The sequence below is a fragment of the Notothenia rossii genome (assembly GCF_949606895.1).
Source record: "Notothenia rossii genome assembly, chromosome: 3".
Taxonomy (NCBI): domain Eukaryota; kingdom Metazoa; phylum Chordata; class Actinopteri; order Perciformes; family Nototheniidae; genus Notothenia; species Notothenia rossii.
In genome coordinates, this window is record NC_136901.1 from 94003080 (window position 1) to 94018161 (window position 15082).

Here is a 15082-nt window from a genome sequence, read left to right on the forward strand (position 1 = left end):
AAAGAGTCCTCTCCTGCTGATGTTCAGGTGTATATCAGTATGTAGTGCCTCTACTTTAAAGAGTCCTCTCCGATAGCTTACACAGAGGAATACATATAACTGAGCCTTGAATACCTGGCTGTGACTTTATGTGACAGTAATGTAAAACATTATGGAGGTAAATCAAACTGATGGGACATTAAAAACTTCTCTGAAACAATCAGAGTGTTTATGACGCTGGTTGTTTGCCATAAAGTTTATTTACAACACTTTGATTATATACTATTACTATAATTTTACTAGCACTACATCACCACATTTGGCAGACATACTATCTGGGTCAAATTACTGACATCTCTGCTGGTCAGGCCAACTTGGCACTGTGTGTGTGTGTGTGTGTGTGTGTGTGTGTGTGTGTGTGTGTGTGTGTGTGTGTGTGTGTGTGTGTGTGTGTGTGTGTGTGTGTGTGTGTGTGTGTGTGTGTGTGTGTGTATGTGTGTGTGTGTGTGTGTGTGTGTGTGTGTGTGTGTGTGTGTGTGTGTGATGCTCTCAGAGAAGTGAAGAGGAGACTGAAGGTGCGTGTCTGTGTGAAACATTGAAAGCCCTCACACACACTCTACTCCACTCTGGAGGCCTGCCAGAGCATCAATGCAGGCCTTGTTCTCAGAGGAACACACACACACACACACACACACACACACACACACACACACACACACACACACACACAGAAACACACACACACAAAATGGGGGTGCAGTGAAGTTTTTCCTTTAATTTGTCAGCCGTGTTTATTCCAAATAAATAATTAAATTGTCATTAATTACGTATTTAATTTAATCACATCATATTTATTCTATTAATGGAGACACACATTGTAACTCCTCCAGGGGATCATTTACATTTGGACGAGTATTTATTTATTGTTTAACCAAAATAAGTGTAGACAGTGAACACCTAAAGGCGTTTCTGCACTGGTGTAAAAGACGAAGTGTTATGCAAACAAAATAAACGCCAAAACTCGTGTTTTTTGTCTCTTAATTTCTTTAAATCTAACAATAAATGTATCAATTATCAAATCTTTAATGCAATATGTCTGTTTTTACATTGTCATCAGTTCTCCAAATGTGCTGTTATCCGCATCTTCATATCAATAAGAGTGTTAATATATGAATAACGTGATATATGAAAGCAGTTACAATAAATGCAATGGATGTAATCAGTTGTGATAAGTTCACGTGTTAAATTAAACGTTTTGGCAGCTCATAAATAAATGTTCTAATCTAATCAATACAACTAATACTATTTTAAACTGATTGATGTGTGTATTGTACACACACACACACACACACACACACACACACACACTGCAGTACCACTTCTCACCAGTAGAGGGCAGAGACAGCAGTCATGTGACAGAAAACCACTCAACTGAAGAGAATAGAGGATGAAACACACACACACACACACACACACACACACACACACACACACACACACACACACACACACACACACACACACACACACACACACACACAGCATAATGTTATTACAGCAGCTTTTTGTGTATGAGTGGATGTTTTGTTGCTTTCTTTGCCACTGATAGTGAACACAATGGCAACACAGCTGATTATATAATTTATATATTGAGGTCCTAGAGTATTTATACAACGCAAGTCACTCCCTAGTGAGTCTAAGGTCCTTCCAAGGAAAGGGAACATCACTACAAATCACATTTAAATGAGTATTTCTGCAGTGGTGTGTGTATGGTCTTGCTCTAACCAGACGCCAGGTCATGGTAAACACGGGGACATGTTGTGGGCTAAACAGTGATTGAACCTGTGAGGTGTGTGTGTTTCTACAGCTAAGTGGCCCCTGCAGGTGGACATCATGATAGCAGCAGTGTAGTTATTATATTATATTTAGCAGAGACAGAAAACACAGAGAGTTTTCAGGAAGGACATCTGAAAAATGTCATATTCAAACAGACTTATCTCTTTCTTGGTAAAAGAAAACTGCATTAAGCTGGAATCTGTACCACTGATGAAGTCAAAGGTCAAATACATCTATTCTTCTACAATTGAATTAGAAACCGTTACTTATAATAGAATAGAAACAGCAGAGGTCTGCAGTCTCCAATAACTCTAACGTCGTGTTTTATATATTTGAAGTGTGTTGTTTTAATTGTGTTTTGATGATTTTACACTTTTTGTGTTTCTAGAAAAGCGCTCTATAAATAAAATGCATTATTATAACCTCCTCCATGTTTCTCTCTCTTCATGCACACAGGATGCTTTCCAACACTCAAAGTCACCGTGTCGTGTCAGAAACCCTCCACGCTCTGAGGGATGAGGTCAGCATGATGAAGTGGTTTCAACACGTCGAACTTACGCTGCGTTTCATCAGGTTCCTCTCCACTAACCGGCCTCTCTTCCTCCTCTGACCTTCAGAGTTTGGAGGGAAACCGACAGCCGTAACTGATTAACCAGTTTACTCAGATTCTGACTGATAACCAGCAGAACCAGGCAAGGTGAGTCGAGGGTAGAGCAGTCATGTGACCACCCTCATGTGACCAACTGATTATAAGAGGATGGAATCTGCTGGTTTGACCTCTCAGTGGGTGTTTCTCACGGCCCGTCCACACACAGGTATGAAAGAAATCTTGAAAGATCTTGATGCTGGGCGTGTCTGAAGCTTGGCGATTTTTTGCGAGCAACGCGACCAACAACCAATCACATGAATCTCCCGCCCCCGACATACAAAGCAATAGCAATGTTAAAACGAAGTAAACTGGATATAAAATCCCCAAACAGGCGAAAACCTACCAGTTTCACCCACTGTCTCTGCCACCTCCCTCCATGCCTGGTTCCTCCGGTTTGTATCCCGGTAAATAGTTCTGGTCGTAAAGAACCGGGTGATTTGCTACCGTAATTTCTCGTTTGGAATATGAGGAAATGAACTGCGGTCTGGCTCTCCCAGCTTGCACGCGGTTTGATTGGCTTGCGCTTGAACTGGCGGGATTTGCATAAACGGGATTTTGATTGCCAGCTTCGCAAGCATTGGGAGCATCAAAAGTTGAACATTGCTCAACTTTTGATGCTCACGATGCTTACAAAGCCATGCTCCGCTCCCCACAATGCAGTTCGGCGAAGATTACAAATCTTCTACGTCACCCCATTCAAGTGAATGGGCGAAGCTTTGAAAGATGTTTTTCATGCCTGTGTGTGGACGGGCCGTCAATGTCGAGTAAAGCTGCTCCAGAGCCACTATTTCAAGCATACTACATCATCGAGTCCCGACGAAGGACTGTTCCAATGTCCAGCATACTTGGAATTCTAGCGAGGCTGGCGTACTTCGTAGCGGGACATTTCGAGGCTGCACATGTGTATCCTCCGCGGTCTTAAAATCCCCACAATGCTTTGCGCACGGACCAATTTCCAAATCTTTGGCGGAAATTGCGCTCCATTTAAGGCGGGGCCTCGCATATGACGCACACCTGCACACCTGTTAGTCGGTTAGCCTGTTAGCCTGTTCCACCATTCTTTGTTTTCCGAGGCTAGGAAGGATTCTTGCCTCGCTTCTGAAGGACCTGACTCGGAAGACATGTCCTACCAAGGAAGCGTCCTCGACATTTCATTTCATTTTTATTTGTCCCGCTCATGGTACGCAAAACCAAATGTACAATAATTGCCACAAAACATGACTCTACCAAAACAGTGAGAAACACCCACTATCTCTGAATGTTTGTTACGGACTAAACAATCACCTGCTGGCCTTTTGTAACATGATTGTATGTTGTTGTAACCATGCGTGTTAATGCCATGTATAATGTGACAATTCAGATTTAAAGCAGTGTGTAATCCACACGCTCACAGATATCAGGAGCAGCTTGACATCTTTCTGGCTTCCTTTACTGCCAACCTGCTCTTATCCCGGTAATGGAACTCCGAAAGCCATTAAAGTCATTTTCATTTCCACCAATTTGACAGGAATGCCCCTTCCTCTGGTCCCTTTCCTCTGGTCCCTTTCCTCTGGTCACTTTCCTCTGGTCCCTTTCCTCTGGTAGCTTTCCTCTGGTCACCTTCCTCTGGTCACCTTCCTCTTGTCAACTTCCTCTGGTCCCTTTCCTCTGGTCACTTTCCTCTGGTCCCTTTCCTCTGGTCCCTTTCCTCTGGTCACTTTCCTCTGGTCCCTTTCCTCTGGTAGCTTTCCTCTGGTCACCTTCCTCTGGTCACCTTCCTCTTGTCAACTTCCTCTGGTCACTTTCCTCTGGTCACCTTCCTCTGGTCACCTTCCTCTGGTCACTTTCCTCTGGTCCCTTTCCTCTGGTCCCTTTCCTCTGGTCCCTTTCCTCTGGTCCCTTTCCTCTGGTCCTTTTCCTCTGGTCACTTTCCTCTGGTCACCTTCCTCTTGTCACTTTCCTCTGGTCCCTTTCCTCTGGTCACCTTCCTCTGGTCCCTTTCCTCTGGTCCCTTTCCTCTGGTCCCTTTCCTCTGGTCCTTTTCCTCTGGTCACTTTCCTCTGGTCACCTTCCTCTTGTCACTTTCCTCTGGTCCCTTTCCTCTGGTCACCTTCCTCTGGTCCCTTTCCTCTGGTCCCTTTCCTCTGGTCACCTTCCTCTGGTCACTTTCCTCTGGTCCCTTTCCTCTGGTCCCTTTCCTCTGGTCCCTTTCCTCTGGTCACCTTCCTCTGGTCCCTTTCCTCTGGTCCCTTTCCTCTGGTCCCTTTCCTCTGGTCCCTTTCCTCTGGTCACCTTCCTCTAGGAAAATTCCACTGAGCGCATTTTTCTAAACACCAGTGTCTTTTATAAATCATTTTCCAGTCAAGGTGTCATTTATAAAATCTTTAATTGCAATATCTCTGTTTTACATCCTAATAAGTGTTGACACACACCTACACACACACACACACACACACACACACACACACACACACACACACACACACACACACACACACACACACACACACACACACACACACACACACACACACACCCACACCCACACCCACACACACACACACACACACACACACACACACACACACACACACACACACACACACACACACACACACACACACACACACACACACACACACACACTTTTCTCTGATACCAGGGCCTTTTTCTTACTTTACTGCCAGCATCTTTTATTAATCGTTTTTCAATGAGAACAGAGAGAATGACGTCAAACCGATCGACCAAGCGAGTGCTCTCCGGCTTTTTTCAACTTGTAAGCGAAGAAACTGGATGAAAAGCTTGTTTTGAGCCGTGCTTTCAGGCGGAAACAAAGTTATGAATCATAACAAAGACAAAAAAACATAATTTCTCTGCTGTTCCTTTTGCCTTGTGTTGAAATGTGCTGTATCAATAAGCCTGCCTTGAATGGCAAAGCATCCAATAACTTATTGTGACTTCTCCAATAATTCCAGCAATGAATCCAATATTTAAGTATTTCTGAACTCAAACGATGGACCAGACGAATAGACCTGTCCAGAGACACCCTGAAAAGTCCTGATCCTTTAACTTTGAGGGATGAAATGCTCTTTCTATGTGATATAACTTCCTGTTGTGTAACGGGTCTTAAGGCTTCCTGCAGGTTCTAGAGGAGTCCCTGTTGCTCTGCTCCCTTCCTCTCATTGTAAAGCTTCACAGCCGTCCTCTGAGTGTTTTATAGTGCGGTGTGTAATTACAAATAGAAAGGCTCGCTGAACGTTTCGGTATTCATCCGAGCGGCATGCCTGCAAAACAATCGCTCCTTTGTGATCCGGTGCTAAATCACAGCGCAGCAGAGAAACCCTGGAAGCTTTAGCTGAGGAGTTTAACTCAAATCAAGGAAGGGCTCTGGATTCCTAGTGACGATAAGCAGCAGCGATCAGACGAGGTTTCAGAGACTCTCTTCCTGCTTCAGTGGAGCTGCAGAGCTTTCAGGCTGAACACGAAGAAAGTAGGGCAACACCAACACCAACGTGCTTTATGATGACAGGCAGGAAGGAAGAAGTACTTTTACTACAGTATTGTACTTTTTGACATACTTTACTTGTGTATTTGTATTTACTGCTACTTAATACTTCTCCAAGGGAAACATTGTACTTTTAACTTGTATTGTTGGAGGTATTTGTACTGGGTATATTCCCTTTATGCTACATTACACTTCTACTGCGCCTCACCTGACTTTAGTTACTCTACATACTGTATGTTGGTACTTTAAGGACATTTTGATGCTTATACTTTTGTACTTTTACTGAAGTAAGTACAGAGTGTTGAATGCAGGACTTTTACAGAACATCTACTTCTTCCAACTGTGGGTTTCATGTTTTTTTCGGGGGGTTGTGTCAGGTGCAGAGAGGGTTCATAAGAGAGAGAGGGGAGAACAACAAGGTCAGTTCCTAGAAGTCTGATTCAGGGAAAGATGGAGAGAGAGAGAGAGAGAGAGAGAGAGAGGGAGAGAGGGAGAGAGAGAGACGGAGAGAGAGAGAGAGGGAGAGAGAGAGAGAGAGGGCGAGAGAGAGAGAGAGAGCGAGAGAGAGAGAGGGAGAGAGAGAGAGGGCGAGAGAGAGAGAGAGAGCGAGAGGCATCCAGCAGCACTGTGTGAAAAGAGAGAGAGGGGGAGGGCTGAAAACACATAAACCAGCTGAGAGAACATACATGTTCAGAGTACTAAACAGTGTCTCTACTTTAAAGAGTCCTCTCCTGCTGATGTTCAGGTGTATATCAGTATGTAGTGTCTCTACTTTAAAGAGTCCTCTCCTGCTGATGTTCAGGTGTATATCAGTATGTAGTGTCTCTACTTTAAAGAGTCCTCTCCTGCTGATGTTCAGGTGTATATCAGTATGTAGTGTCTCTACTTTAAAGAGTCCTCTCCTGCTGATGTTCAGGTGTATATCAGTATGTAGTGTCTCTACTTTAAAGAGTCCTCTCCTGCTGATGTTCAGGTGTATATCAGTATGTAGTGTCTCTACTTTAAAGAGTCCTCTCCTGCTGATGTTCAGGTGTATAGCAGTATGTAGTGTCTCTACTTTAAAGAGTCCTCTCCTGCTGATGTTCAGGTGTATATCAGTATGTAGTGTCTCTACTTTAAAGAGTCCTCTCCTGCTGATGTTCAGGTGTATATCAGTATGTAGTGTCTCTACTTTAAAGAGTCCCTTTTCAGTCTTATTATCAGAGTTTCTATCAATAATCACCAACTTCCTGCAAGTGGGTAAAGATTTGCCCCCCCAAAAAATAAAAGGTTATATATTAAGCGGCTGGTAACGTCTAAACATTCACTATCCATGTCAGCAGGTGGACGAAAAAAGTGAATATTCCACCAAAGACCCGGGAACATTAAGCCTACGCTTAGATCTACATTACAAATGAGTGGAAATCCATGAGTGACCTTTAATTAAATACAATTACAATCCTACTCACTGCGCGAACTCTGCATGAGAATTTGCAGTGTGGACTCTCTCTCTATTCCTGGAAGGACACGCGGTGCTAAAAATACAGAAATAACCCACACACACACTGGATGAAAGGTCACAGCGTGCCTCTTGTTTTCCTGGAGTTTAGACGCAGACTTTGAACCTCGCAGGCCAAAAAGGGGAACATCAAGGTTAGCAAACGCAACACAGATTAAGATACCAGGAAGAAAAGAGAGAGGGGGATCATGGGAAAACGTTCGAAGCGTTTATGAAAAGATTCAACAGGCGGAGAGTTTTGATCCACGAGAACTTCTGAGAGAAAAACATGAGGGGAGGAATATCAAGCTTTTGAAAGTAGGGGGTAAATGTTCAAATGGTGGCGGCTACAGGGAGGTCAGGGGAAATTAGAATAAGTGAGCGTTACACTTCATGTTATCTGCATAGAAAGGTACAGGAATGAGTCCTTAAACCTGGAAATGATTTCCCTGGTGTCTACGTTTGTAACGTGTTTTTTCTGAAGAGATTTTCACGTTTTAAACTATGACTAAACATCATCCGACCAACATTAGCCTCCTTTAGCTTAGCGGTGGTGACGTGAAGTCATGTGACCGTGCTGTAGTTCCTTTATAGCCCAACATTAGCCTCCTTTAGCTTAGCGGTGGTGACGTGAAGTCATGTGATCGTGCTGTAGTTCCTCTATAGCCCAACATTAGCCTCCTTTAGCTTAGCGGTGGTGACGTGAAGTCATGTGACCGTGCTGTAGTTCCTTTTATAGCCCAACATTAGCCTCCTTTAGCTTAGCGGTGGTGACGTGAAGTCATGTGACCGTGCTGTAGTTCCTTTATAGCCCAACATTAGCCTCCTTTAGCTTAGCGGTGGTGACGTGAAGTCATGTGACCGTGCTGTAGTTCCTCTATAGCCCAACATTAGCCTCCTTTAGCTTAGCGGTGGTGACGTGAAGTCATGTGACCGTGCTGTAGTTCCTTTTATAGCCCAACATTAGCCTCCTTTAGCTTAGCGGTGGTGACGTGAAGTCATGTGACCGTGCTGTAGTTCCTTTATAGCCCAACATTAGCCTCCTTTAGCTTAGCGGTGGTGACGTGAAGTCATGTGACCGTGCTTCCAGATTCCCTCCCACTCCAATAATACAAAGTTCAAATAAAGAGGAAACAGGAAGTCCTTACCAGAGATGGGTCCTCTGTCTCGGACCCCAGTGATTGGCTGAAGTCTTCGGTGCTCAGAGAGAGATTGTCCTCGTCTTCCTCTTCCTGGTTAGGCTCCTCGCCCAGGACGGGGAAGACGGAGAGCCCGCCCACTTCTGCGTCCACCATCCCATCCAAGCTGTCTGTCAGAGCGGCGAGCAGAGCGGCGTTTTCCTCCTGAAGGAAACACAGAGAGAGAGAGAGCTTTTAAAGAATATCGTATAAATAACCCAATTTGTGTTCTTTGAACCTGAAAAGGATATGGAATTGTTTTTGTTACTTTCATTGCAATTGTATACATGTTTTAAGCGTAATTTAGCTTTGAAGTTCACTTGTTTAATGGTATGCTACAGTGATGCTAATATGGATGTAGTTTACATGTATTTGTTGTTTTGTGTCTTTGTGTAGCTCTTACGTTGATTTTTGGAGTTTTCAATTAATTTGAAATCATCAGTCAAGAGTACGACCATCTTTCGAAGGGATATGCTACATATTGTTTGTTTGAGATTATTTTCTGCAATAATCCAAAATCACATGCAGGCTGTTTTTGGAGCGAACCATTGTGATGCTAACTTCCGGGGGTCGGCCTACAAAGACACGTCATCACTGAACCATACAATAATCTCTCTATTAATCCCCTTTAACTCCAGTCTAATCAGCTGCTATCTCAAGTCCATTGTTCTTTGAGTTTTTTCTTATAATTAGATCTTTTTAACAGAATTTGACTTTTCTCTAAGAATTTCACTTTTTTTACATTTCTGACTTTTTTCTTAGAATTTCACTTTTTTTCTCAGAATTTCACTTTTTCCCAGAATTTGACTTCTTTCTAAGAATTTGATTTTTTTTTAGAGAATTTAAATGTATCTCATTATTTCACTTTTCTTTTTAATTTGACTTTTATTTTCTGCTATAATCCAAAATCTCATGCAGGAATCCCATTGGCTGTTTTTGGAGCGAACCATTGTGATGCTAACTTCCGGGGGTCGGCCTAAAAAGACACGAAATCACTGAAGAACTCTTGTCATTCAAGAATCTCAGTATGAATACCCTTTACCTCCATTCTAATCAGCTGTTGTCAAAAGTCCATTCCTCCTCTCCTACCTGTTATTTGTTTACATGCTGATCCTCTGAACTCATTGACAGTTTGATGATGTACCACCAGTCGGCGCTACCTGCCTCTACTGTGTCTTAGTTTCTCACGATGTTGCACAAGCTGCATGTCATGGCCTCAATTTGCAGATGCAGAAAAATAAAATCTTTCATTTCAGCCATGATGCCTCTGTGGGTGTTTACTGGTGGAGAGAGATTTGACTTTTTTCTAAGAATTCGATTTTTTTCTAATAATGTTTTTTTTCTCAAAGTTTGACCTTTTTACATTTCTGAATGTTTTCTAAGAATTAGATTTTTTTCCAATAATGTTTTTTTTCTCAAAGTTTGACCTTTTTACATTTCTGAATGTTTTCTAAGAATTGCAAAAAATTCTCGCATATTTAAAAACATTTCCCAAGAATTAGATTTTTTTCTAAGAATGTATTTTTTTTAAACTTTTTTATTTGATCTTTTACCATTTCTGATTTCTTTCTAAGAATCAATTTTTTCGAAAAATTTGACCTTTTTAAATTTCAGATTTCTTTTCTAAGAATAAAAAAAAATTCTCGCAGAATCTGCTTTTCTTCCCAAAATTTGACTTTTCCCCCAGAATTTGACTTTTTTCTCTAAATTTGACTTTTTGCTGTAAAATGTAACTTATTTTCATCAGAATTAGATTTATTTTTCTCACAATTTGACCTTTTCATATTTCTGATTTATTTCTTCCCAAAATTTGACTTTTTTCATATAATTAGATTTTCTTCCCAGAATTCCACTTTTTTCTCAGTTTTCCAAATGTAACCTCAGAAAAAAAATTAAATCACTTTGCTCATATTTAAAAAAAAAAAATTCAACGGTGACCATTATCCTGTTCTGTATAATAGCAAGTTAAAGAGTGTTGGGAAAATTCTGAATGTATTCTTTCAATCTGAGAGTAACATGGTAACAAAGGTATCCCAACTGTAGCTGTGCACATGACAGGATGTGTGATTACCTAGAGAGCATCAGGACTGTTTGATATGATGTACCACCAGTCGGCACTACCTGCCTCTACTGTGTCTTAGTTTCTCATGATGTTGCCAAGCTGCATGTCATGGTCTCAATTTGCAGATGCAGAAAATACAGTTTATCTTTCATTTCAGCCATGATGCCCCTGTGGGTGTTTATCCTGCTGAGAGGCAGGCTGCAGCAGAGTTGATATCACGACTGCATTCATCTGTCTCTCTTCTATCGTCAGCCTCTATCTGTTCCCGACACATGCTGCAATTTAGACTCGTCAAAAACACGAAAAGTCAAGCACAAGTTTAATCAAAGTTGGGGGTTGAACTTGTGCTTTTCCTGATAGTGTTTTGGGTTAAATAAGGTTTAGTTAATGCCTCAGTTCTCCCCGTATAGGATTTAAATCTCTCGTCTGATTGGTTTGGAGGCTCTATTATTCTTTTTAGGGTTTGTTCCTTATGTGTTCCAGGTTTTGTGTGCATGTAAATGGTCTGCAAAGGTTAAAATCCCTGTGTTACATAGCAAGGGATAGTTTGTTTTGAAGAATCCCCGTTAGCATTAGCATCGGCTATTCTTCCTACTAGTTGGGAATACTGTCAGAGAGAAAGATGCATAACGGGGGTTACTTAAAAAAATATTTCATTACAGTTTGTTATAAAGAAGGTAATATAATCTGAGTATCACAATATAGTGCATGTCAATGGTCTGCAGAGGCTTAAATCCCTGTGTTACGTAGCAAGGGATAGCTTGTTTTTAAGAATCCCCGTTAGCATTAGCATCGGCTATTCTTCCTACTAGTTGGGAATACTGTCAGAGAGAAAGATGCATAACGGGGGTTACTTAAAAAAATATTTCATTACAGTTTGTTATAAAGAAGGTAATATAATCTGAGTATCACAATATAGTGCATGTCAATGGTCTGCAGAGGCTTAAATCCCTGTGTTACGTAGCAAGGGATAGTTTGTTTTTAAGAATCCCCGTTAGCATTAGCATCGGCTATCAGACGCTCGGCTGGGCTTTGGTTATGAAAACATGAATGAATAGCATGAAAAACCCCCGAGCTGTATCCCTTAGCATCGGAAACTAATCCCGTGACGGGCGATTATTGATCGGTGTGTGTGTGTGTGTGTGTGTGTGTGTGTGTGTGTGTGTGTGTGTGTGTGTGTGTGTGTGTGTGTGTGTGTGTGTGTGTGTGTGTGTGTGTGTGTGTGTGTGTGTGTGTGTGTGTGTGTGTGTGTGGCAGGGCTTCATTTAACCTTGGAGAGCGTACAGACAGAGACTGATAGACAGGATGGGGAGTAATGGATTTCATGAAACAAGATAAGGTAATCAGATTACATTACATTTTGTATTCTGACCTTTTTCTTAGATTTATGACTGAATAAATGACTGAATTTGACATTTAAAAAAAAATATTCTGACATTTTTTTATATTCTGACTTCTTTCCCAGAATTCTATGTTTTTTCCCAGTATTTGAATTTTTCCCAAAAATTGATTTTATTTACAGGAAATTGACTTTTTCTAAGAATTTCACTTTTTCCCTAAATGTGACTTTTTTCACAACATTAGAAGTGTTTCCTAAGTATGAGATTTACCCCAAACATTTGACTTTTTTCTTAGAATTTGACTTTTTTCCTAGAATGCAATATTTTTCACAAAAAATGTTTCACTAAATTTGACCAGTTTCTCAGCTTTGTAAAAAAAAATAAAAAAATAAAAATGTCTCAGATGTTTTTTTCTAAAGTTTCAAATGTGGCCCTTATCCTTTTCCGTAAAATAGCAAGTTAAAGAGCAAAGAAAGAAGCATTTTGCTATCACTTAAAAACATATCAAAGTTGCAGAATAATCACAGAAAAGCAATTAAAACAGAAAAAGCATGGGAAGGAGAAACAAAGATAAAGACAGAAAGGGAGATGAGAGGGTAAGACTAAAGTCGGGAAAAGATTCAATCAGGAAAGTTAGTGAAGTACTTTGTCCCGACTGTGTTTTAAGTGTTGTGTCGACAGCCGGAAGACCAACCAGTCGGACGTCGGCTAATGGGGACGGAAATAAGAATAAAAAAGATCTCAGACGGAGACAGTGTGTGTTTATTCCACCTGTATTCCCATCATGTCTTTCATTTAACGAACACTCCGCGGTGGATTGCAGCGTCACACACACCCAATGACCTGCACCTAAACGCCACGTCGTTTTTCATTCTTGAGATGCACTCAATTTAGACCCCGTAATGGGACCTGGAAACCTTAAAGACAATCAATGGTCCAGGGTTTCAGACGGAGACGCAGCAGGAGGGATTCCCTGAATTCATGCACCTGATACCGGAGCCTCGGGGACTTTATTGGCCGTGTATAGAAGCAACGACCGATCCGAGCTAATGGACTGCTTCCATCCTCATGTTTCACATAGCGTAACTGTGAATACTTTGGCAGCAACCCGTGAGACATGCTGCAAATTTAAGCAGAGAGATCGGATACCTGTCAGCGTAGGGGAAACTTTGGCTGTTGAACCCATTGACCCCAGGCCAAGATTTAATGTGCGATATAAGTTAGGAGTCCATTTCATCCTTTGTATTTCAATGGGTTTTTCTGGGGAAAGTACATTTGCTTATGAACTGTACTTTACTTAAAGGGGCCATATTCTACTCATATTAATATATTGTAGTATCAGTATGTAGTGTCTCTACTTTAAAGAGTTCTCTCCTGCTGATGTTCAGGTGTATATCAGTATGTAGTGTCTCTACTTTAAAGAGTCCTCTCCTGCTGATGTTCAGGTGTATATCAGGATGTAGTGTCTCTACTTTAAAAAGTCCTCTCCTGCTGATGTTCAGGTGTATGTCAGTATGTAGTGTCTCTACTTTAAAGAGTCCTCTCCTGCTGATGTTCAGGTGGATATCAGTATGTAGAGTCTCTACTTTAAAGAGTCCTCTCCTGCTGATGTTCAGGTGTATATCAGTATGTAGTGTCTCTACTTTAAAGAGTCCTCTCCTGCTGATGTTCAGGTGTATATCAGTATGTAGTGTCTCTACTTTAAAGAGTCCTCTCCTGCTGATGTTCAGGTGTATATCAGTATGTAGTGTCTCTACTTGAAAGAGTCCTCTCCTGCTGATGTTCAGGTGTATATCAGTATGTAGTGTCTCTACTTTAAAGAGTCCTCTCCTGCTGATGTTCAGGTGTATATCAGTATGTAGTGTCTCTACTTTAAAGAGTCCTCTCCTGCTGATGTTCAGGTGTATATCAGTATGTAGTGTCTCTACTTTAAAGAGTCCTCTCCTGCTGATGTTCAGGTGGATATCAGTATGGATATCTAGTGGTCTATTGTTGCAACATCCGTCCTATAGCTGAGCGTTGTGTCACCAAGCCTCACCTCAAACAGCTCGTCCGTGGTGCTGTAGTTGATGGAGGCCGGTGATCTGTCCGATGGTTGGTCGTTGCACCACTGCAGTTCGCTGAGACAGTTGACGCTGTCGAAGTCGCTCGTGTCCAGCTGCGAGAGGTCGATGTCCGGGAAGTCATTGTCCAAACGGTCCGAACACACCTCCTCCTCCCCATACTGAAGACGGAAAAAGAGAGAAGGGAAAAGGTCACGTTAGTCAAACATTGAGATTAAAGCAGAAAACAAATTCCCAGGCGGTCAGACAGGATGGAGAGAAATGGATTTAATGTTGTAACAAGACTATCAGAGAGTGAAAGCAATCATGTTACATGCATCTTATACTTAGATTTATGAAATGTTTCTAATAATTTGACTTAAAAAAATTAATAAATCTGTCATTTATTTTATATTCTGACTTTTTTCCCCAGAATTAGATTTTTTTCCAAGGAATTGATATCAAACACTGAGATTAAAGCAGAAAACAAGTTCCCAGGCGGTTTGTCTTTTTTCGGTATACGACAGAAGTGCATGAGTCACTGTACTGCGTGTGGTTTTTCTAAGACCCTCAGTGAGAAACAGGCTCTCTTATGAGATCACAAAGGAATGGATGTATGAAACACATCACATGGGACATAACATGGTCCCCTCGATGAGACTTCTGAGATTTGATGTTTCCTGTGAAGTTCATCGCCCAGACATTGTTAGAATTAGGGGGTTTATTTCCCTTCGGGCCTCTCTTTTAAAATATGTATGCACAAGTACCACGATGCTCTTTGGATAACAGCCTCCATCATGTGGTGTGTACTGTAAATGATCACACTGTTGGAGCTCTCAACAACTCCTCATCACAGATAATGCCCATTTTAAAGGAGGTTCGACACTGAAACCAAGAGAGGTAAAAGCACCCGACACAATGCAGGATGAAACGGATCAAGTACACCGGCAGCACCTATCTAGAAGTATGTAGTGTCTCTACTTTAAAGAGTCCTCTCCTGCTGATGTTCAGGTGTATATCAGTATGTAGTGTCTC

At 41.6% G+C, this 15082-nt stretch overlaps 1 protein-coding gene across 1 annotated transcript in view; it reads right to left on the reverse strand.

Annotated features, from left to right (window-relative positions):
- ppargc1b (peroxisome proliferator-activated receptor gamma, coactivator 1 beta) overlaps positions 1-15082 on the reverse strand; it is a 105835-nt gene that overhangs the window by 21860 nt on the left and 68893 nt on the right. Inside the window, exons 2-3 of the mRNA XM_079670832.1 lie at positions 14044-14229; positions 8574-8768 (exon numbers count right to left, since the gene is read on the reverse strand). Coding sequence (XP_079526958.1) covers positions 8574-8768; positions 14044-14229 — 381 coding nt within the window. The remainder of the gene's footprint in view (positions 1-8573; positions 8769-14043; positions 14230-15082) is intronic.